At 45.7% G+C, this 25298-nt stretch overlaps 1 protein-coding gene across 1 annotated transcript in view; it reads left to right on the top strand.

Annotated features, from left to right (window-relative positions):
• The window catches only part of RAP74 (transcription initiation factor IIF subunit alpha RAP74), a 131621-nt gene that overhangs the window by 19005 nt on the left and 87318 nt on the right, over positions 1-25298 (top strand). The window contains exons 2-3 of the mRNA XM_087391654.1: positions 18858-19013; positions 23876-24021. Of these exons, the coding sequence (XP_087247780.1) occupies positions 18858-19013; positions 23876-24021 (302 nt within the window). The remainder of the gene's footprint in view (positions 1-18857; positions 19014-23875; positions 24022-25298) is intronic.

The following is a 25298-nucleotide window of genomic DNA, read 5'->3' as shown; positions in this document are numbered from 1 at the left end:
CTCTATAGCCAGGTTGTTGGATGCCTCATTTAGCTCTGCAATACAAGACTTGATATTCAGTTTTCAGTTTCTCAGGTGAGCAGGTATATGCACAGCCCAAAGATTATGCATTGGCAGGCTGTAAAATGCATATTCCGTTACTTGCAAGGTACAAAGTCTTTTGGCTTGATGTTTCCGAGGGGGGGTGACTTGCAGATGAATGCTTTCAGTGACTCAGATTGGGCTGGAGACTATGATACTAGGCAGTCCACCAGTGGGAATTGTTTCTATCTAGGACATGCTTGCATTTCTTGGTTGAGGAAGAAACAATCTACAGTGGCTATCTCCTCATGTGAAGCTGAGTACAGGGCAGCTTTCACAGCGACAATTGAATGTGTTTTGCTGCGTTGTTTGTTTGTTGATCTTCATCTTTCATTGGAGGGTTTTTTGCGATTGTCACTGATAGTCAAAGTGCTATAGCAGTGGCAAAGAATCCTGTGTTTCATGCTCGCACGAAGCACATTGAGGTTCACTATCACTATGTCAGAGAGAAGTTGCATGCAAGAGAGATCAGTATGATCTATGTGTCAACACATGGCAATGTTGCAGACATTGTCACGAAATCACTTCCACGTGAAAAGTTTGAGGCATTATCCAGTGCCTTGAACTTATCTCCTTTTGGTGATTGATCATTTCCTTGTACATGACATTGGCACTGCAGGGGGGTGTTAGAAGTATTATTATATTCTAGTATTGACCAATGTAATGTAATAAGTAGGTTAGGGGCACTTTTCCCTCATTTGAGGTTTTTTTCCCTAACCACAGTTAGTTCACTAAGTACGGTTAGTGAAGGATAAGGTTTTGTCATTTAGACAAAACCTTTCCCTCTTCTTGTATTAGTGACTTCATCTATTGCAATTTGACGTTTAGCTCTCTTGCTCTGTCACTCTCTCCTTCTCACAATAAGGCCATTCATTTCACTTTTTCAGTTCAAAAGGCCATGTTTACGCGGGATTTTATTTTGACTTCTTTGATGGGATGCGACATGATCCTTGGGATTTAGTGTTTCCGTGAGCATTTATCGACGCCTGATTGGTAGCAAGACACCTTCACTATTGTGCAAGGTTTACCTGAGCCCACTGTGATACACGGTGATCAGAGCATACCAGGGATTCTGTTAATCTCGCATATTCAAGCAGGTCGATACAAGGTATGACTCCTTATGAAGCATTCACTGGACACAAGCCACGCATTGGGCATCTCCGCATATTTGCTTGCATATGCCCACATACATGATGATCATCGTAGAAAATTGGATGCGAAGTCACACAAATGCATCATGGTTGGCTACAGTGAAGAAAGCAAAGCATACAAATTGTATGATCCCATCAACCGCAAAGTCATTATCTCCAGAGATGTAATCTTTGATGAGGAATCAGAATGGAAAACCTCACCTACACAGGAGATAGAAGCATCGACTTCACAGTCATCTACAGAACAGGTTGATGAAGAAGAGCAAGAATTGCCAGCAACACCCCAAGCAGTGCCACAGCAGCTCAAACGGTCTACTAGGGAAAGCAAACCACCAGCCAGATTGACATATGCTCAGAAAGGCAAACCAATTTAGGTGGAAACCACCAACTATGCTCTTATGACTACCATCATGACTGCTCGCAAGGGTGCCATGTGTGCACTTGTCTACGTCCAGTTCCAAATCACTGTAGGTCAAGTCGCTCCTCCGATGGGGCAAGCAATGGTGGATCTACTCAAAGAGTTCCAAGACATCATGCTCCGGGATGATCTGCCACCCCAGCTTCCTCCCAACTGACTAGAAGGCCATCGCATTCATCTACTTCTGGACTGGACACCTCCAAGTAAGTTCACGTATCGACTTTCCTAGTCTATGGAGGGGGAGTTAGAGTAGCAATTATCTCAATTAATGCGCGCAGGGTTTATTAGACATTCTTCTTCGCCTTTTGTGGCTCCCATTCTATTTGTGGCAAAGAAGGATAAGTTTGCACGACTATGTGTCGACTATAGAGCACTCAACAAGGTTACAGTAAGCAACACGTTTCCTATGCCCCGCATCGAGGAATTAGCATTGTTTACCATAAAGAGAGAAAGGAGATGAGGGTAGAGAGAGTAGAGTGGACAACCGATTGGGTCCCTGTACCCACTGAGGGCCCCCTCCCCCAATCAGGGGAGAATTTGCTTTATACTTGGAGAACTGAGAAATACAAAGAACACTCTTCGAGAGAGCACGGAACGCGCTTTTGAAGAGCTCACTGTGCACACGTATAGCAGACCCAAAGATTTGAGAGGCAATGCCGACCAATTCCGAGACCTTGATGCTGTCCACATTGACGATGTAGGATGCTTCTGCAAGGCAAGGGAGAGGCTTGTGCTGTCCACTAGAATGCAGGGTTACTGAGCTGAGAGATGACTGAAATATAGAGCTGAGAGTGAGCTGTGTAAAGCTGTAAAAGATAACTGAAAAGAGTTGCTGAAACAAACCCCAAACCTTATTTCGTTCGCTGTCCAGACTCCCATGTGATGCGCTGCGTGAACACCTTCCCAAAGGGCTGAACTGATGCCAAAGGCTGAGGCTGGTTAGAGGGCCATTGGGGGTGAGTGTCAGGCTGTTCAGAGGGGGCTGAGGAGGAGCTGTAGGAGGCTGAAGTGCTGGTAGAACTGAATGAGGAAAGAGGGCCTGGAGGCCCCCTATTTATAGGGCTTTTGGGGTGGGTTGGCTGGCTCCATAAATGCCAGCCCTAGGCCCCATAAATGCCAGCCCTAACCCCATAAATGCCAGCCCTAGGCCCCATAAACGGCAGCCTAGGGAGGGGTGCAGGGTAGCCTATAAAGGCAGCCCTTCCCTTGCCATTGTCTTCACTTGTTCCAGCCCTGAGGGGCCCAAAAGGGGTCCTATCCTAGGCTGGACCTAAACCTATCCCTAAACCTAAGACGGAAACACTACCCTACGGTTCTCAAGTGGGTACTAGTGAACAAGGACTGATCTTCTGTCTTGACCTAACGCTGAGAGATTGACTTATGTAGCTTGTGCTTGACTGTCCTTGGACAAGGGCTCACAACATACGACAAAATCTCCTATTAGGGAACTATTACGCACTTGTCGATGTAACCAGTGTGTCACTTTGCACCCAAGTGCAGGGGTGCATGTGACAACCAAATAAGCTCTCACGGCAATCCCAAATCTCCTTAGCAGTTGACGTGAAATCCACATGATGAATGAGAGAGTCGGCCAAACAAAGACCAATGAGATTAATTGCTCTTGCATTCTGCTGCTTCCATACTTTGCGTTGTTGCTGATCAGTTGTATCAAGGTGGTCTTCCTCAACGGTGTCCCAAACTCCTTCACGCATAAGAAGCAACTGCATCTTTGTTTGCCATTTGGGAATCCTTCCCCCTTGAACTTCTTCCCGAGCAGGGAACGTGAAGACAAGGAAGTCATGGTGGAAGAGGGCTTTGTGATGGCGGGCAGGAACTTGAGATGAAGCTCGCAGCCTGAAAGGAAGAACCAGCAAATAAGGTGGCTGGTATAGGGCTCCAAAATGCAACAGCAGGTTCCATGTGTGCAAGGCGGCAGATGTAGGTGCTCCTGTAGGGGTTGCTGCAGCTAGTCGGTGGCTTTAGGTGCTCCAAAATGCAAGCCCTGGTCGAGATGCAGCAAGAGGGTGCCCCGAAAAGCAGAACCAGATGAAAATGCAGCACTTGTGGATGTTGGGACTGTTCGGAAGTGGTTTCAAACACTTCAAAGTGCTGGAAAAGTAACTCAGAGGTAGTCGGCTATGCAGCAGCAGCATCTGATTCCTGCTCAAGTGCTACACCCCACCGAGGTCAGAAGTGACTTAACGTGGTTGGGGGTGTTTTATTTGGTATGAGAGTGAGAGCTTGAAAGAATCATATACTCTTCTTTACCAAACTGTCTAGAATTTGAGTACTTTTTTGGTAGAGGATTCTACTTCCAGCAAGAGCGAAGTCCTGATAGGGTTGATGTGGGCTTATTCGTCGGCTTGGTTTGGGCTGGAATGATTGCAAACAGGAAGCTACAGTTTGTGGGCAGCCCCAAACATTGTGAATAGGTCACAACGATGCATACATGCAGTGTTTACCAGCACAAAGCAGGCTGAAAACTGATTATTCTGACCTGATTTACCAGTAAGAAGGTTCCTGGATTGAAGTTGCGTGGCATGTTTGGCAAAGAGCTGTGCAGAAGAGCTATTTCGAATTGTCTGGAGGATGGTAGCAGATTACAGGCTGATCACACAGCAATTGAGCTGATTGAGGTACTCAAAGTATCACTTGCAGGTCTGCTTGTAGGCTGATGACTGTGTGGCAGTCCTAAATTGATTGTATGGCAGTCTGGGTAGGCTGTAAGCCTCCCTTGCACATATGGCTCAACTTAAGCCAACAAGTGTTGGCAGTGACTGGTTAGATGAAGGAAGTGATTTTGAGAAAGAGTTCAGTTGTTGGCTGAATGAGAAGAGTGCCTCAGATATTGATGCTAAGTTAACTTAGCGAATTATGATGGATTGTTTGAGGGAGGGTGGACTCCATTTCACTTGATCCATTTCACTCGATCGCTGAATTATGAGGGATTGTCCGAGGGAGGGTCGACACATTCGAGGATGGATGGGCAGTGTTAGAAGCCCAGACTAAAATAGAAGTGATAACAATCCAGCTACTAAAAGCGAAAACCCCTCACCGAAAGTTCGGTAAATTTGAGCCAGTCATCTTATACTCTTAAATGAAAACCATTTTGCACCTGGGTGGATACTTCCTTGCTGTGGAGGGAAAGAGTTGTACTTATCAATTTTGTATTTATCATGTTGTCCACTTATATTGTAACTATTTTCATGCCATATATGTCCATTGGTATGTTAGATGTGCACCAATCTCATGAATGACATGCCATGTCGAGAACTGAGGGAGCAAGAAACAATATACGAAAGAGAACAACCAATACAAAGCGACATGAAGATGAAGGAATGCATGTTGTGCCTATCCAAATATCCCATGGGCACAATACACATGCTAAAGGGGTCAAGATAGATTAAAGTAGTTAGTAGAAGGGTGGACAATCATAGAGTAACAGTCTACATGATTTTGCTAAAGGATGCTTCACTCAACAGGATCACCAAGTCTTAAAAGACGAATACTAGCACACTCATATATTGTAAATAGGAGAGATGCCAGTTCGTTGTGTAGAGATAGAAGAAACAAGCGTTTCTCACTCATTTATTAGTTTCATTGATTTCGACTGCTCAACAATCAGGTTGAGGATGCTATACAAGGAGCTTTCCCAAAAGTATAACTTCTAAATGCTCTGTATTCCTAAACCACTATGAGACTAGTGCTATCACAAGGGGATAATATTGCTTAAATAGCTTCAATAAGATCTGGATGAAAATAGAAGGGGTATGCCAAGGAAGGGTACTGTGGCTACTCTAATCATAGTGCAGGTACTTGCCTAAGCTACAGTAAAATTGTGGAAAGAGTAGTTAAGTCATGGGCCATGATTACAGAAGCTGTACAAGCAATTAGGAGATGAGTTCTATTGAAGATGTTCCACAAGGTACTTTTGTAGAAAGGTGTTGAGAGATGTGAGAGGAGTGTAGGAGAGAGAGGAGGACGAGGATGCAGCCACCACACGTCCAGGATCTGTATATAAAATATACACTGAATCTAATTGAACTTGATGAGGGCTACAATAATGTAAAGACAAACCTTGATAGGAGAACCCTAATCTATGTTCTCTTTACACTTAGCCTATGCCTTTAGGGACATTACCATGCTTTTGTACACTATATGGAATCTACATCCTCAACATCCCCTAGAAAAATTGCTTCAAGATAAAAACTAGCCGCATCGAGCTGCAGTGGAGATGCACCGAAGTCAGCCAATACAATCTGGTATGGGACCGATGGCTTGTTGTGGACATGATAGCAAGAGAACTTGGAGTCGCTCTATCGGAGCCCAATCTGCCTCTGATAAAGCAGGCTCTCAACAAGGGGTGCCATACTTACCTGTTGGGCAGACCAAGAATAAAAAAGAAGAGACTTGGGTCGGGGATCCTGGAAGTGGGAGTGGAAGCACTGCTGCCCTAATGGAGCAAGTACGACATATCCTGTGCTTAGTTGGGCCTGCATCGCCGGTCAAATCATGAAAATCTAGCCAAAGAAGAGAATGCCCAAGTTTGTGTGATGAAATAACCTCCTCTAGTAACCCATCTAGTGTGAACTGCTGGGGATGAGTTGAAGATCATAACCTTGGTTGACCTTCAAGTCATGTTTGAATCAAAGTGCCATCGAGAGAGTGATCGCCCCCCCCCAATGTTTCATGAAAGTCTCAAGCTCATCTAGGTAGAGGCCAAACAAGATAGGTGACAACATAAAACCTTGTTTGACTCCAACAGTGCTTATGTTTTTCTCTGTCTGTCCTACGCCAGTACATACCTTGCCTCAAACCCTCTTGTGGAGTGTCATAACGGCTCAGATGTGTTAGAATTATAGATATAATTTAGCAGTGACCAATGTAATTTAATAAGCTAGTTAGGGGCACTTTTCCCTCTTTAAGAGGTTTTTCCCCCTAATCGCAGTTAGTTCACTAACTATGGTTAGTGACTACTAAGGTTTTGTCACTAGGACAAAACCTTATCTCTAACTCTTTCAGTTGTACTCTTTTACACTCTTCTATTGCAACTCAGCTCTTAAGCTTTCAGCTCAAAAGCTCACTCTCTCTTGCTCTCTCTCTCTCTCCCCAAACTTTCACATTTGGTATCAGAACAGTTTGATCCTGCTCCTTGCTCCTTCCTCGTTCAGCTCCAGCCTATAGCCCACGCTCCTACTGCTACATCCCGTCCGTACCTGCTCGAAGCAATCAAACGACTGTTCGTACAGTACGACTGTACGAAATCCGTACCCTGCACGTATTTGCGTCATCGCCATTCGTACCCGTCGTACCGTCCTGCATCAGCACCAGTACAGCGCCGTACTACTGTAGCTGTACATCTGTGACAATTGCGCCGTACCTCCGTACAAGCGACAAGAGATTGCCGTACTGCTTCCCATCGTACATTCCATACATCCTGTACTGGATTTGCGTCGCCGTACTAGCGCTTGTCTCCCAGCTCGTTCGTACCTGCACGTGTCGACTTCGTTGTCCATACAGCTCGTCGTATAGTTCGTAGACGGTACAACCGTACAAGGTCGTCCGTACAACCGTACACAGCAAGGCGTTCGTCCGTACAACTTGACCGTACATTCAGTACAGTTGTACACGCTGCCATCTGTACAATCGTACCAGTAGGCCCATACAACGCTGAAGTTGCCTCGTGCATTAGTTATTTTCATTGCGAAGTTTTTTTCAAGAAAGGATTCTTTGCAAGGGTCAATTTGCAGGTGGTGAACAAATTTGGAGCTGCACTTGGAGCAAACATTGCAGACAGATCTGTAGATTTGGTTTGAAATTTGGGGCTTTCTGCTGAAATTGCAAAATTTGGGGCTTTCTGAGCTTTTGCCCCTTTCTGGTTGCAATTTCAAGCTCGAAATTTGGGGCTTTTGATTCTGTAGTACAATTTCTTGAAGAAATTTGGGGATTTTGTAATTACACTGCAATTTCGCAGTGAAATTTGGGGCTTTTGCAGACAGAGCGCAATTCTTGCAACATTTGGGGCTTTTGATCAATTTGCCCCTTTCCGGTTGCAATTTCGGGTCTATTTTGGGGCTTTTTGTGTTGGGAGAGCAATTTTGGAGTTTTCAGTTCATACTGCCTTTCTTGAAGTGTTTTGCAGCACTTTTGGCAGATTCTGGAGAGTTTTTGATGCTTGGACAGATTTCTGACAGTGCAAGTGCAGAAATCTGAGTTGCATTTACAGCCACTGCTTGGCTGTGTTTTTTGGGAGTTGTGCATTTCATTCCTAGTAAGGGAATTCAGTTTTGTATCTGCTTAAATCTCTTTCTCAGATATGGCCCAGCAAAATCAGAGTGACTTCTAGTTCGGTGGTCTTTCACAGTTGGATGGTACCAACTACTCCCTCTGGAGTTTTATGGTACGCAATATTCTGATTTCTCGCAATTTATGGGATTATGTGAATGGGGGTGAGATCTGACCAGTAGGTATGGCACCTAATACCCCTCCTCAGCAAGGAGGTGGAAGAGGTCGTGCATAGGGTGCAGCTGCAAAACAAGTTGGTGGTGCAGCTATAGCCACTACTCCAGAGCAAAAGAGATGGGATTCACGGGATGCCTTAGCTTTGTCATGCATCTCTGTTTCGGTGAAAAGATTTATCATTCCGCATATCCGGTCGTGTAAGACCTCAAAGGCAGCGTGGGATATCTTAGAAAGCATGTATGCAGCCCGGAATGATGCAAGGGTATCGTTCTTGAAAAGAGAGTTAAGTAATACACATATGGAAGAGGGTGACTCCATGTCAGTCCACCTCACAAAGCTACAGGATCTCAGAGAGCAATTATTGAACATAGATGAGATTATTCCTGATTCAGAGATGATTACTACCACTCTGAATTCTCTTCCTGAGTCTTTTCTCAGCTTTCATACCTCGCTTAACTTATCATTGAGGGGGGGTGCAAATCCTCTCACTTTTCATGAGTTAATAGGACTTCTGCTTCAGGAAGAGCAGACCAGGAAAAACTTGGCTTCACGTGCAGGTGAACAAGCTATGCTCAAAGTTTAAGTAAAAAACAAAGGGACAGGCAAAGACATCAGTAAATTTGCCTTCCAGTGGGTCAGGACAGCCTTCACAAAAGGCTAAAAATGATGCAAGTAAGCCCAAGAAGAAGGGTTTTTGTCATTACTACAAAAAGCCAGGTCATCACATTGCAGAATGCAGGAAAAGGCTTGCAAAAGAGAAGAAAAACAGCTCCGGTATGGCTGTTTCAGATTCAGCTCCTCATGCATCTGACAGTGGGGATGCTGCAGCTAACTTTGTTGGACAGGATTATGCCTTTTTATCTTGCATTTCAGATTCTAGGCTGGTTGCTCCAGATGCTCGGGATAGTACAACCACTTGTAATGATGATACATATGCATTTTTGACTTGAAGTTATGACTCTTCCACGGATGCATCTGCTTTCAGTGTCAATGAAACACTGAACACTTGGTATTTTGACAGCGGTGTATCCAAGCATATTACTTCTAGGAAGTGTCTTTTTACTTCCTTGCATCCACCTCCCGTTGGTAAGAAAGTCACTTGTGCCAATAACTCGTCATATTCAGTATGTGGCACAGGAGAAGTTGAGCTTACTGCCATTGATGGCTCAGTTTTCAGACTTTCAGATGTCTTATATGTGCCTGGTATCACCAAGAATCTTCTTTCAGTGTCCACTCTTAACAGAGCTGGATTTCAGGTCATCTTTGAGGATGACAAATGTGCTGTCCGAGACAGGGAAAATGATTATGCCTTAAGATTATCTGGTACTCTGTTGCGTGGGCTTTTTCAGCTTGATCTTTTTGAGAAAAGAGCAGCCCATGCTCTTGCAGTTTCTACCCCTACTGCTACCATGCAGAATTCAGAATTATGGCATGCCTGATATGGCCACATGCATTATAACAGCTTGATGACACTTCAGAAGCACTCTATGGTTGATGCATTGCCACCTCTTGAGATACCTCCTTCACATGCCTGTGAAGGGTGCATTTTAGGCAAGATGCATAGATTCCCCTTCAAAAAGGATGGTTCAGTTAAAGCTGTCCGCAAATTACAGCTTATACACAGTGATGTCTGTGGTCCCATGAGGACTCCATCATTGGGTGGTCATCTCTACTTTGTTACCTTTATTGATGCTTACTCCAATTTCACTTGGGTCTTTGGGCTGAAGCGCGAATCAAAAGTGTTCATGGTGTTTAAACACTTTTCAGCCATGGTTGAAAATGAAACCGGACTCAAGATACAGACATTGCGCACAGATAGAGGTGGGGAATACTTGTCTGCAGATTTTGATGCTTTTCTGAAAGGCAAGGGTATTGTGCATCAGCTCACAGTGAGGCTGACCCCTCAGCAAAATGGCAAAGTTGAGAGGAAAAATAGAACTCTTATGGAGATGGACAGATGTATGCTGAAAAGCAAACACATGCCTCACAAATTCTGGCTTGAAGGTCTGATGTGTGCCAACTACATTTTAAATCGGGCTCCCACTAAGGCTTTGAAAACAAAAACTCCCTATGAGGTTTGGAATGGGAGAAAGCCTTCAGTGGATCATTTCCGAGTCTTTGGATGCCTTGCATATGCTCATGTGCCAGTTGAATTTAGGCACAAGTTGTCAGATAAGGCAATTAAGTGCATATTTGTTGGGTACAGTGCAGAAAGCAAGGGGTACTGTCTCTACAATCCTGCTACACGCAAGATCATTGTCAGTAGAGATGTGATATTTGCAGAAAATTCAGCTCACACTCAGGCTGAATTTCATATGCCTTCTTCTTCAGAGGATGTCTTTGAGGGGTTGCTACCCATTGCCATGGGTTCCCCTGCTGATATTTCTGATGCAAAGCAGAATTTACAGCCACCTCCCGATGCTTCAGTTCAGCCATAGGATGTCTTGCCACCTCCACAGTCAGTGGAATAGGTGGTGCAGCAAGAAATTGCAGACATACATGCAGCAAAAACAGTCCCAAATGACAATCCTTGAACACAAAGACATGACACATTGAGTGAAAGAGCTGCTGCTCCTCCCCGTTCCCCTGCTGCTCCCCCTCCCTCAGCCCGTCCCTCTCTCTCTCCCCTCAGCCTGTCCCTCGCCCCCTCCCTGCTGCTCCCCCCCCTCCCCCCTGCTGCTCCGCCCCCTCCCCCTGCCTGTCCCTCGTTCCCTCCCCCTGCCCTTCCGCCCCCTCTCCCTGCTTCCGCCCCCTCCCCCCTGCTGTTCCGCCCCCTTCCCGCTGCTGTTCCGCCCCCTCTCCCTGCCTCCGCCACCTCCCCCCTGCTGTTCCGCCCCTTCCCCCTGTCCCGCCCCCTCCCTTGCTTGTGCTTCGCCTCCCCCCTGCTGTCCCGCCCCCTCCCTGCCTGCTCTCCCGCCCCCTCTCTTCTTCTTCGCCCCCTCCCCCCCCCCCCCCCCCCCCCCCCTCTCCTGCCCTTCCCTTCTCTCCTTCCCCTCTCCTTCTTCTCCTTTCCTTTCCCTCTTAGCCCTCCCCTCCAATGCCCCCTCCCTCCCTCTTAGCTTGCCCCTCTCCCCTCTCAGCCCCAGCCCCTCTCCTCCTTCCCTCCCCTTCCCCCCTGCTTCCTCCTTGCCTCCTTGCCCCTCCCTCTGCCCCCCGCAGCTTTTTAGGAACGGAAGGAGCCTTTATTTTGTTAGAGTCGGCTCCTCACCTTGATTGGCGATGGATACCCCGTCAGCCAATCCTACTCCACCTCCACCGGCCGCGAAAACTATCACTTTCTCTAAAGACGAGTTGCAGCAGCTCAAGAAGGATGTAGAGATTGAATGCTCTACCACATTGCTAGCACGCATCTTCGGGTCTCACCCCTCCAGATCCCAAGCCAGAGACTGGATGCTTGCGGCTCTCCCCCCAGACCTCACTCCTCGATTGTTAGATGTTCGCCTTCTGGGACGAGTTTTTTTCCAGGTTGTTTTTGACACTCCAGAGGCTGCGAGCACTGTGCTCAAGGCCGAGTTTTTACACCTGGGACACAGGAAGATCTTCTTTGAAGCCTTTCACATTGGTTTCGACCCAGTAGAGGCAGATAAGAAAATCTTCTCGCTCTTCATCAGGTTCCCCGGGCTTCCCCAGGTTTACCATCGACTTCTTTCTGTTATTGGGGAGCATTTTGGCGCAGTTGTTGAGATCCCACCCCTCCCTGGGTTGCCATTGACTGCAGCAGAGGCAACCAAGGCTGATGGGGTTCCTAGAGTTAGGGTCCTTTGCAAGGATCCTAACCTCAAGATGGACCACGTCATGATCCAGCGCCCGGATGGTTTCTTTTTTCGCCAGAGAGTGGAGATTTCAGGCAGGCAGGACCAGTGCAGGATTTGCAGGACCTCGGGACACTTTGCCAGGGATTGCCCTAGGAAGAAGAAAAGGCCTAAGAAGCCCTCTGGTACAGCTACCGCCTCAGGGCATCGACAGGGGGGGGGATTAGACCCGGCACTTGCCCCTCGACCTCGACAGAGGGGTGGTACAGGTCCAGCTCTTGCTCCTCGTTCTTCACGTGGCGGTCCAGCTCAGTCAGGTGGCTCAGTCAGGTGGTGGTACAGGTCCAGTACCTATTTCTCGGCCTCGACAGGGGGTGGTACAGGTCCTTCACCTGCTCCTCGACCCCCACCTCCCTTAGGCACACGTGACGCTTTACAGTGGGTTCCAGTACGTGTGCAGGTCCCTCCTTCAGTTCACGAGGGTACCTTAGTAGACTCTGCTTCACCTCGAGCTGTCCCTCCTGTCTCACCTTGCACAGTCCGAGACGCTGAAGCTTCGACCTCCTCCCCAGTTGCAGCTTCTTCCTTAGATCCAGCAGTGCCAGATGTTCCTCTTGAGGACGGAGAGATCTCTGCGGCTGGGTAGACACAGGATAGAGAGCATTCCTCACTCCCTCCCTTGGATAGGGGAAAGGGGATAGCTTACACTGTTGATCCTCTTCCCTCACAAGGGATCCTTCGTACTCCGGTGTCTGGATTGCTCCACAGGAACTCGTTTTCAGCCTTGGCAGAGAGTTCAGATTTCCCAGAGGAGGAGTTTGTGCCCGCTACTTTTGGGGACCCAGTGGTTGGGTTTCCTATTGACAGGGCTTCTTCTTCAGGTGCCAGGATTCTTTCCCCTATTGATTTTCCACCACTGGGTTCCTTCCCCCCCTCCTCGAGCAGGAGGTCTTCCCCTGTTGAGGGGTTTGTTTCCGCCACTAGGTCGGGTAAGGTGTTCCACTCTACATCCTCCCGTCGATGAGGATAATTAGTTGGAACATACAGGGCCTAGGTGGCGTCCCACATCGCCGCCGTAGACAGCTGATCCGGGATCAGCTTCATCCAGGTGTTACTGGGGGTTCCATTGATATATTATTTATTCAAGAGCACAAGCTGGATTATAGAGATTGTGCCAAGTCAGGCAAGTTGCTTTCTGGCCATACTTTTTGGTCGTGGTGGTCAACCAGGTCCTCCTGGCCACTGCCTGGTTTATTTGTTCATGTTGGTGCCGTTCTAGGGACTGCATCATTCAGCTCAGAAGACCGATCAGGAACTTTCTCTGGAGTGGGCTTGATGGCACAGCAGATGCCTTAGCCAGAGTGGCTTGGGAGACCCTCATCCTCCCTACACAGGATGGGGGTCTCAATATTATTGATCCAGATTTACAGTGCAGAGCTTTACTTTGCAAGATAGTGGTGCGAGGACTTATGCCAGGACAGGAACCATGGAAGGACTTTCTTATCAGCAGCATACAGAGGTGCACACCTTCCTCAGGAGGAGACTGGATGAGCAGTGTTAGATGGATCTTCACCACAGCACACCTCAGATCACCTTCATCCCCTCTCATGGTTGCCATTCTGAAAGCTTGGGCTAGTTTCAGAAGCTCTCTTCGGAGGATTCCTCCTTCCTCCCCGGAAGAGATTGATAGGCAGCCCATCATGTGGAACGACAGTATTTTAGATGATCGTGGCAGGCCACTGGATGCCTCACTCTACATGCAGTGGGCCAGGTGGGAGAGGGGACCTGCTTCTTCTTTGGGATCTTGGAAAGCTTTCCGTAGGCTTCCAGAGGAAACCAAATCAAGGTTGACAGGACATCTCAGAGGGAGTGTAGGGAGGATCTTGCAGATTGAGACAACCCTCCCAGAGGCTTGGATAGACACAGATGATATACCTCTCACTTCCTCCACTTGGGCAGGTACCTTCTCGAGAGGCGGGGTTCCACTTCAGGTCTTAGCCTTCCGAGATGCACAGGAGGATGCTTTGGTTTTCAGTGTCCAAGATGGTGGCAGATTGTTCAGATCTACAGAGGACATCTTGCTTGAGTCTGCTTTTCAGCCTATCAGGGTTGTAGGCCTTTTGATGCAGGGATCAGATTCAGAGTGGTTCTTAGACCCTGACCCCCAGTTACTCTCCACCGGGTCTTGGAGGCTCTGGCTCTATGGAGGAGTTCCCATCAGGTATTTACAGTGGGACCTCGGAGAGTGGGAGTGGATTGACGCGGGGCATCGAGAGAAGACCATCCCCTTCTTTCGTTACACGGTCAAGTAATGCCAGGAGATTTCAGCTCAGTAGTAGAGGCTCCAGAGTTCCTCATTGGGAGACTTTTGGTATTACTGCGGATCAGCAGAGGTACTTCTGGAGGAGGCTCTGGAAATCCCACAGGAATAGAAAGATCACTATCTTCTTTTGGCTTTCTATTCATGGAGGGATTGCAGTGAACCTTTGGAGGTCCAGATTCGGAGCCGACCCTACTTGCCCTCGTTGCCTTTCTGCTTCGGAGTCTATTCAGCATTGCTTATGGGATTGCAGACAGGCGAGATTGATTTGGATGGGGATAGCCAGGATCTTCAGTCACTTTGCCCATTCCCCACTTTTTATGACTTGGGGCTCGGTGGCTTGGCTTTCTCTTACAGGACCTCAGGTTTTCTATGAGGGACTTGACTCCTCTCGGGCCATTTCGGTTCGACGTCATCGGGTTGAGTTCTACTCATTGGATGTGGTTCCACACCGTCCTTTTACAGCTGTACATGCCTCTGTGGATACTTCTTGGGAGATTATAGCGAGCATAGCAGCCTGGCATATCTGGAGAGCCAGATGCACAGAGGCTATGGAGGGTACTCAGGTTCATCCCTCGCACACACTGGCTAGTATCTGGACAGACATCGTACACACTCTGATGGCCGTATGGACGGGTATGCAGGGGGACTCCCGTGCAGCCTCAGCTAGGAGGGCTTCTTTCTTCAGGGAATGGAAGGATTCTCCTTTCTTCTGTGAATCTACTACAGGGTTGAGATGGCACTTTCAGCCTCAGCCTTGGCTTCTTTCCACCTCACTCTGAGGGGTTTTTTATTATCCTCATGATTTCATGATGTATTCCGCTTTGAGCTTGCTCTCGCGGGTTTTTGTTCTTACTTAATAGAGGTCTTTTTCATGAAAAAAAAAAAAACAGTCCCAAACTGGCTGTTACAGACTCTCAGGGAGAGTAAGATTGATGCTCCATTACCTGGCAGGACTCACAGTGCAGCAAGGCACATGGAAGGTGCTAATTCAGTGGAATCAGCATATGCAGGTACTCTTCTTGATGAGGAAGAACCTGCAACATTCGAAGAAGCAAAGAACAATGTGCATTGGATGAATGCCATGCACGATGAGTTGCAGTCCATTGAAAAAAATCAGACTTGGGATGTTGTGATGTTGTAGATTTGCCACCAGGTAAACATGCCATTGGCACACGATGGGTTTTCAAGGTTAAACGGAAGCCAGATGCCTCCATTGACAGATACAAGGCAAGGCTGGTTGCTAAAGGCTATGCTCAGAAAAAGGGCATAGATTATGAGGAGACATTTGCTCCTACATCCCGGATGACCACAATCCGATCTGTTATTGCAATGGCTGCACATTTTGAGTGGAATGTTCATCAGTTGGACATAAAAACAGCCTTCTTAAATGGAGACTTGCTGGAAAGGTGTATGTCAAACAACCTCCAGGCTTTGAAATTACAGCAAATGCACTTCAGGTATGCAAGCTAAACAAAGCTTTGTATGGGCTGAAACAGGCCCCTCGTGCATGGTATGCCAAGATTCATGCCTTTTTGACCAGCAAGGGGTTGCACAATAGTCGTACTGAGAGCACCCTCTACATCAAGATGGATGGGGGCGAAATTTTAGTGATCCTTCTTTATGTCGATGACTTACTGCTCACAGGGTCCAATGAAGATAAAATTGTAGATTTCAAAGCTTATTTGCAGACCACCTTCGACATGTCAGATTTGGGACTGCTTCACTTTTATTTGGGGATCCAGTTCTCTCAAGAGAGACGTGGCACTGTTATGTCTCAGTCCAAGTATGTGCAGAAACTCTTGGACAGATTTAACATGCATGATTGTAAGCCCATAGCCACTCCCATGGAGCCGGGGCTGAAACTCACAAGGCATGATGCAGGAGAATCAGTTGATGCCACATCTTACAGTCAGGCTGTTGGATGCCTCATATATCTCTGCAACACTAGACCTGATATTCAGTTTGCAGTATCTCAGGTGAGCAGGTATATGCACAGCCCAAAAACTATGCATTGGCAGGCAGTTAAGCACATCTTCCGTTATTTGCACGGCACGAAGTCTTTTGGCTTGTTATTTCCTAGGGGGGGTGACTTGCAAATGCATGCCGACAATGATTTAGATTAGGTTGGTGATTATGACACTAGGCAGTCCACTATTGGCAATTGTTTCTTTTTGGGTAAATCTTGCATTTCCTGGCTGAGCAAGAAACAATCTACAGTGGCTACCTCATCATGTGAAGCTGAGTATAGGGCAGCTTTCACAGTAACAGTTGAATGTGTCTGGCTGCGACGTCTATTTGCTGATCTTCATCTGTCTTTGGAGGGTCCTTCTCCAATTCTCACTGATAGTCAGAGTGCCATTGCAGTGGCAAAGAATCCAGTGTTTCATGCTCGCACGAAGCACATTGAGGTTCACTATCACTACGTCAGAGAGAAGTTGCATGCAGGAGAGATCAGTATGATCTTTGTGTCCACACATGACAACGTTGCAGATATTTTCACCAAAGCACTACCACGTGAAAAGTTTGAGGCATTTCGCAGTGCCCTGAACTTATATCGGTTTGGTGATTGATCAGCCTTGTACATGACATTGGCACTGCAGGGGGGCGTTAGAATTATAGATATAATTCAGCAGTGACCAATGTAATTTAATAAGCTAGTTAGGGGCACTTTTCCCTCTTTAAGAGGTTTTTCCCCCTAACCGCAGTTAGCTCACTAACTATGGTTAGTGACTACTAAGGTTTTGTCACTAGGACAAAACCTTATCTCTAACTCTTTCAGTTGTACTCTTTTACACTCTTCTATTGCAACTCAGCTGTTAAGCTTTCAGCTCTCAAGCTCACTCTCTCTCCCCCCCCAAACTCTCACAAGATGATCTTCTAATTATAACCCAAATCCTGCAGGTGTCTGATAAGGTGGGCGCTGGCAGATCCGGATTCATAGAAATCTATAGTGCATAGAAATGCATAAACCAAGTAAACACTTTCGTTGCATTGACATTACTGAGTATGATCTCTCCTTAGCATCCCAACCACAAGATCTAATCCTCTACTCATTGAACCCTCGCCCATCCATCTGTCTCTGAAGTTTCTACTATTTTGAAGTCATCTTCTACCATTAAGTCAGCGGTGCTCCAGGGCAACCGCTTTCCTTTGTACGAGTGAATTAGGAGCATAGATTGAAACAAAGTCAATTCTGCCCATGAGAAGCTTCAGATTGAGAGCAACCCATTGAGTTAGCATGGTTTAGGATTCCAACTACTTTGTCTTGTCTATTTGATCATGATCTGTAAGATATTAGATCCTTCTCCAGGCTCCTATCTATTATTCTTAGACTTTAGTCTCTTGTTGAGCTCATCACCCACTATCTTAACCTCTTGAAAAGAAGTAATGAGTGGTGACAAACTGTCAGGTCCATCTGCCAGGGATTTAGTCATATGTGAGCCCTCGAACGTTGAGGTTAAGGATTAAAATATTTATGTACTTGTGTGCAAAACTTCAGCTTGTTGAGATAGCGCATTGTTATCATTAGCTGAGGCCTGTACAATTTCTAGAGGTTGTTCTGTGGGTTCTTCCTCCCCAACCTGACACTGTGAAGTTGCTCCAATTCCTTTTCAAACTGATCTGACATTTTGACATCCAAATCCTTCTGCATATTGTCTGCTGGCGGGAGGGCCAGTGTATCCCAGCATCTGCAGTAGCTTCATCTGTCCATAGACATTTTGTGTCTGAAAGAGAATCCTATTCCGCTGGTTAGGTTGTCTGCTCCCCTTGTCGTTTCAGGCTTCTCAAACAGAAAAACCAAGTATTCTTTTCTAACCCCAGTCACATAATAGATAATCTTGATGAGCAGGTTCATCCTGGTTGAGTCTTGTGTGTCGCTTCAATCCTGCATCTCCCTGATCTCCAGAAAACTCACAGTGGGATTAGATGGGCCAGGTGGTGATGGGAAGGTGCTTGTTGAGCCATGCACAAAGGTTAAAGGGGCAATTTTAGCTCTTGTGGGAGCTTCATCTGCTTTGTTTCTCTCGGGTGGCACTGAAGCCTTCTGCTTTCTGTCCTCTGGCCATTGCGAGTGTGGTAGAGGGCCTTCTCCCCCCTATGGGTTGTTATCTTGTTGCAGGAGATGAGCTCCTCCACCAGCGGGCTCTCAAGGATTCCTTGTGTTAAGGACTGGAGATCGCTTGTGTAGGATGCTGGCTTGGAGGTGTTGGGTGCCTTATCCCACATTGTTCGCATGTCTTCATGTGCCTTTTGGATTGGCTGGATGTCACTATTTCGCAGCAAGAGCTCCAGGCGTTTCTTTTGAGTACCACCCAAATTGGTAAAGGTTTAGGATCCTTGACCACCCACCCTGTCACCTTCAGTCTGCGTTTGTCTGCGCAACTATGTGAATGTATATTGACTCCGTTCTATGCTTGCGTCAGGACTTGCGCTGTGTTGCCATGATCTTCAGAGGTATTTGGTTCTGATTCCACCTTTATCTATCTATCTATGTACGTATGTATGCATACACGAAATACCTGCCATTACCACCATTTTAGTTCTAGTTTTGTAAAGATAGCTTTGCTTGAACATGGTAATTGAAGTCTGGGAGTGTGCTGAAATGTTTACAGAACTTATGATGGCTGGTGTGCCATGACAAGGTGAATTGTTGAATTGAATGTGTGCAGGAGTATAATGTGAAAGCTCACCCTCTCAACAAGCAGTATTTTGTTTCTAGGTTCTTGCAAGGTCTGCCATCTTTTTCAAAAAAGAAGAGCCCTGACACAAAATGGAGCATGCATCGTGAGGGCCTTCAAGGCCGTCAATTGACAGAGGCATTGCGGGTATCTGTCCTAACCTGTCATGTTTGAGCTTTTTTTTCCAAATTTTGTCAAACTAGATGAGAGATTCCCTCATCAAAATTATGAGACTTATATATACCCAATTAACAAACTTGGCATTGTTCATTCCTCCCAATGTTTTCTTTCTGGTGCTGTTCTGCTTGAAGAGCCTGAGTATAGCTTTACAATATAATATTATTAGCTAAACAATATGTGTGATACAGCATATTTCAATAGGAGCGAGATTTATAAACGACTCGTATTATACATATTCAAATGTATTCATTGGATGTCCTGGAACTCCTATGTATATATATTGATAGCTGTAATAGTCAAGTTCATAGACGATACTGAACCCTTTTTGCAAACATGCAGTAACCTTCACGCCCAAATTTGTCTGTCGGAAAAGTGTCATAGAATCCAAGAGCTGTTCAATCTCTAGGCACTGCAGTATGCAATCTATTTTCACCATGTGACTACAGATTTGTTTGGCATGAATGATCATTTTCATTGATTTCTGCATACATTCAGTCTGAGCTTGTCTAGGGCTAGACCTGTTAGAGAAAGAGTGTGAGAGAGCAAGAGAGCTGAACGTAACGTTGCAATAGATGAAGTGAAGAAGTACAACAAAAGGGAAAGGTTTTGTCTAAGTGACAAACCCTTATCCTTCACTAACCGTAGTTAGTGAACTAACTGTGGTTAGGGGGAAAAACCTCAAATGAGGGAAAAGTGTCCCTAACCTACTTATTACATTACATTGGTCACTACTAGAATATAATAATAATTCTAACACCCCCCAGCAGTGCCAATGTATGTACAAGGAAATGATCAATCACCAAAAGGAGATTAGTTCAGGGCACTGCGAAATGCCTCAAACTTTTCACGTGGAAGTGCTTTGGTGAAGATGTCTGCAACCTTGTCATGTGTTGACACATAGATCATACTGATCTCTCGTGCATGCAACTTCTCTCTGACATAGTGATAGTGAACCTCAATGTGCTTCCTGCGAGCATGAAACACATGATTCTTTGCCACTGCTATAGCACTTTGACTATTAGTGAGAATCGGAGAAGGACCCTCCAATGAAAGATGAAGATCAGCAAACAAACGACGTAGCCAAACACATTCAACTGTCGCTGTGAAAGCTGCCCTGTACTCAGCTTCACATGAGGAGGTAGCCACTGTAGATTGTTTCTTGCTCAACCAAGAAATGCAAGCATGTCCTAGAAAGAAACAATTCCCACTGGTGGACTGCCTAGTATCATAGTCTCCAGCCCAATCTGAGTCAGTGTAAGCATGCCTCTGCAAGTCACCCCCCCGGGGAAACATCAAGCCAAAAGACTTTGTACCTTGCAAGTAACGGAAGATGCGTTTTACGGCTTGCCAATGCATAATCTTTGGGCTGTGCATATACCTGCTCACCTGAGAAAGTGAAAACTGAATATCAGGTCGTGTATTGCAGAGATAAATGAGGCATCCAACAGCCTGACTATAGAGTGTGACATCAATTGATTCACCCGCATCATGCATTGTAAGCTTCAGCCCCGGCTCCATGGGAGTGGACATAGGCTTGCAATCATGCATGTTGAATCTGTCCAAGAGTTTTTGAACATACTTGGACTGAGACATAACAATGCATATAGATCATCATCATTAGTGGCTGTAGTATCTGAACTACCCATTGCAGAATCGGAAGTGAAAGACAAAAAGGCATAGTGCTGTTCAACCAAGTTTGCTGCAACATCTCATCCATCATGAGAATGTGGAACTGATGCATCTGACACAGCCATACCGGAATCCCTTTTCTTCTCTTTGGCTATGCGCTTCTTGCACTCTCTAATATAATGACCTGGCTTCTTGCAATAATGACAGATGCCCTTTCTCTTCTGCTTATTTGTATCACCCTGTGCCTTATAAGAAGGCTGTCCAGAATCAGCTTTATGCCGATGTGTGGACTGATTGGCATGTGGCTTATGCTGCCCTTTACCCTTGGGTTTGAATTGGGAGAGCATAGCATGCTCGCCATCCCGGGTTGCCATATTTCTGCGTGTTTGTTCCTCCTGCAATAGAAGTCCTACCAACTCGTGAAAGGAGAGAGGATTGTTGCCTCCCCTCAATGATAGATTCAGCGAGGTGTGGAAACCGAGATAGGACTCAGGAAGAGAGTTCAGAGTGGTGGTGATCATCTCTGAATCGAGAATGACTTCATCAATATTCATCAATTGTTGCCTGAGGTCCTGAAGCTTTGTGAGGTGAGAATTTATGGAATCACCCTCTTTCATATTTGTATGAGAAAGTTCTCGCTTCAGAAAGGAAACCTTGGCATCATTTCTTGCTGCAAACATACTTTCAAGTATCTCCCAAGCTGCCATAGATGTCTTGCATGACCGAATATGAGGTATAATGAACCTCTTGACAGAAAGAGAAATTACTGAAAGAGCTTGTGCATCTCTAGAGTCCCATCTTTTCTGCTCTGCTGTGGAAACTCCTGGAGCGGCTGCTCCAATCACCTGTGCTGTATTTGCACCTCTTCGCCTGCCTCTAGCAGTAGGAGTGACAGGTATAGGCGTTGTATCTGGTCTTTCTTCATCTCTAGTGACATAATCCCAAAGATGTCTGCCAACCAAGATATTGCGAACCATGAAACTCCACATGGAGTAGTTGGTGGCATCCAACTTATCCTCCTGTGTGAGAACCCCGAACACCTCATTGGAGTTGTTTTGAGCCATTTATACCAGATAATATCAAAAAATACAGCAGACTGACCAAGTGAAATCCCTTCCTGGGATATAAAATGCACAAGTAAAATCTGCAAAGAAAAATCTGCCCATAGTGACAAATACTGTCACAGCTTGTGAAAGGCTCAGAATGCACTTCAATTTGTCCTGCAAATGCTCTCAAAAACTTCCAAAAAACACTGCAGAATTTGGCAATGTCTGCAATGTCACTCAAAATGAGTCCAAAATTGGCTGCAACAGTCCCAAAATGCTTTTACACTGCCAAATTGCATCCGAATGCCAAAAGCCCCAATTTTTTCAGGGAAATTGCATCCAAAAGAGGGCAAATTGCCTGAAAGCCCCAAAAATGCAAGAAATTGCTGTATAAAGAAAAAACCCCAAATTTCTGCAAGAAATCGCAAATCAAAAGGGGCAAGTTGATTGAAAGCCCCATTTTGGAATTTATATGCAAAAGGAGTAAATTCTATTGCCAATGTGCTCAAATGTAACTCAAATTGAGTCCAAAAAGCCTGCAAAGCTCCCAAATTGCTCTTCTTCTACAAAATTGCAATCCAATTGCAAAAGCCCCAAATTTTACAGCCAAACAATGGCTCAAATGCACAAAAAGTTATGCCAAACAACCAATTGTAAATGTTTGCTAAGAAAATCTGCTCCGAAACAAAATAATTGTACAGCAGATAATTGAACGGGCTGCTGTTGTACGGAAGTACAGCTGGTGCTGAATGGATGTATGGCTGCTATTGCTGCTGGAGGTGTACAGACGTACGATTGATTGACACAGGACTGTACGGCTTTGTACGGCTGGAGGTGTACGGACGTACGGTTGACTGACGCAGCTCTGTACAGCTGGCTGACGCAGCTCTGTACGGCCAGTCAGCGCATGTGTTGTACGGATGGTAGGTACGGACTGCACGTGTGGCTGTACGGCAAACTCGAAATCCGTACAGCGTACGGACGTTGTACGGCTGTTCACGGGCTGATGTACGACAGGCTGTATGGCTGGAGCTTCGTCGCTAGTATGGGCGTACGGACAGCAGCGTGGGCTGCTGTATGGCTGTACGGACGAACTACAAGCAAAAGGTACGAACTGTACGGAAGAGCAGCGATGGTACTTGCAGGTCGTATGGACTGTACGTCGGGTGTTGAGCAAAGAGCAGTGAGCTGTTGAGCTAGGAGTAGGGTCTTGCTGCTCTGATACCAAATGTTAGAGAAAGAGTGTGAGAGAGCAAGAGAGCTGAACGTAACGTTGCAATAGATGAAGTGAAGAAGTACAACAAAAGGGAAAGGTTTTGTCTAAGTGACAAAACCTTATCCTTCACTAACCGTAGTTAGTGAACTAACTGTGGTTAGGGGGAAAAACCTCAAATGAGGGAAAAGTGCCCCTAACCTACTTATTACATTACATTGGTCACTGCTAGAATATAATAATAATTCTAACAAGACCATGCTGTCCACAACCTAGTCACTGGTTTGAACCTTCATCAATATACTCCTAGTCTTTCAAACCGAGACAGCAATTTGATAGTTATTTGTAAGATACATACTATCTTTTGTTGGCCTTTGTTTGTTTGAATGAGTTTCTTTTTGTTTATGTTTGATTGTTTTTTTTAAAAATTGTTAATATTTTCCTGTGCCACCGAGTCTGAAAAGCACATCTATGTAAGGGCAGGAGGACCTTTGTTTTAAAAAGCACACTTTGGAACTTAAAGAGGGCAATTTGGAATTCAAGTCTGCATCGTTTCAGTTACCTCCTTGTGCCATGGTTTGGTGGATGTTTATTTGTGTCATAATCTTGTCAAAATGAGTGGAGCCAAGACTAATTGTAAGTAGCCCAGACTTTCTATATTGGTGTGTTTTCTTATAAAGGTCTTTACATATCTTGCCTTGTATGTTTTACTCATGTTGTCCCTTAGGTCCTCTAAGACATATGTTACAAGCTGAAGATGAAGTCAAGACTTCTCAAGAATTGCAACACAAAAGTGCATGGCAGATACTGTCACTTTTTGTTCTCTTAAAATCTTTGTAGGCATGTGCTTTGATTTCGATTTTGTTTCTTTAAACCAGAGTATTGTTACTGGACACATGTTTTTAAAAGCCCATGTTTTATTGGGGGGTGACTGAAATCAGGAAAAATACAAGGGAAAGCCATGGCTTTTGGAGGATGACCAAGGACAACAGCCATTCCAGGGGCTGCTGGAAGGTGGACAGCAAGCTACGTACTACCTCCTTATGATGCATGGGAAAGACTTTCTTGCCATGCCTGCTGGTTCTTGGTACTTTCTTCTGATGCAGCACCTTTGTTTAGTACTGGATGGACCTTCACAGCATTTTGAGCAAAGCACAACTAACCATGTATTGGAATGCACACCTTAGAGAGTGAATAAAATTTCTAAGCATGTGAAAGACCGTTGAGATCCCTCTGTACAATCTTTACACTGCACAATTCAGCCTGATGCTGGATCTCACTGTAAGTAGCTTCCTTGGTCTTTTGTGTAGTTTGTTGTGAACCTAGATCTGGTTTCGGGATAATTCCCTTCGAATATGACCTGTATGGAGAACATACCTTGCCATCCACTATCTAGACTCTAGAGCTTGCCAGGTGTGGGCAAAACTTTCGGGTCGCAGGATTCAACTTCTCTTTTATCATCAGAAGACGTTTGAGGACCTGCAGCTGCTTATGCATGAGATCTCTGTTGTCATCCACGAGGAGATATAATCATAAATTTTTATGCTTGCATGATAGTTTGCACATAAAGTTGAGAAAGAAATTTAAGGAGTTGTAGGTTGGATGAAGGGATGCGGACCCTTTCACATTAACCGTATGCTTAAAATGCTAGCCTGCCCATTTACCTTGGGAGATCTAATAGAAACTCATTGTGAAGGCTAAATATTAAATGGATGCTCATTTGTTCGAAAGTGCATGCATCTGAGCATATATTATACACTATCGTCTGCAAATACCCTTTTGTGGCAAGCTCATCATGAGAGTGATTACCCCTCAAAGCCCTAGAAGATCTTGCTCTAGTAGGGGCTTCCACTCGCACAGGGGGACTAGATATCACACCATTGAATCTTCACAGAGGCCTAGGGAAGGTGTCAGTGTTGATGACGAGCTTGATGTGGGTGTGCAGGCATCTCTCCATTGGCCTCATTCGAACCAGCCCCTAGTGTAGAAAGGAGATAGGGTAGCATCTCTTGATTTTGCATCCGAATGTCGTATATTAATTACACGCACACCAACTTGGCATTGTGGGGTAATGGCATACACCACCCATATTGGTAGATGATTATAGCTTGATGCCTCATCATGGAGCCCCTCATGAGTCACATAAGCGATATTGCTAGGTGCTCGTTGAGGTTATTACAAAATTTTCGTGTTGGTTTTGCCTATAGACCCAAGGAGAGTTTTCTACTTCTGGCTAGTAGTCCATGAAGGTCTACCCATTGGCTTGTGGTTGGAGCAAATGAGGCAAGGCAGGAGACATGGAGACGATCGCCCATTGCCTAAAGAGTTGTCCTTCGGCCTAGATTTTGTAGTAGATTGTTGCCA

Source organism: Dipteris shenzhenensis, chromosome 20 (genome assembly GCF_047967505.1).
Source record: "Dipteris shenzhenensis isolate YYH24624 ecotype China chromosome 20, Dip_SZ_1.0, whole genome shotgun sequence".
In the NCBI taxonomy this organism is placed as follows: domain Eukaryota; kingdom Viridiplantae; phylum Streptophyta; class Polypodiopsida; order Gleicheniales; family Dipteridaceae; genus Dipteris; species Dipteris shenzhenensis.
This window is presented reverse-complemented; position numbering and strand designations above follow the sequence as displayed.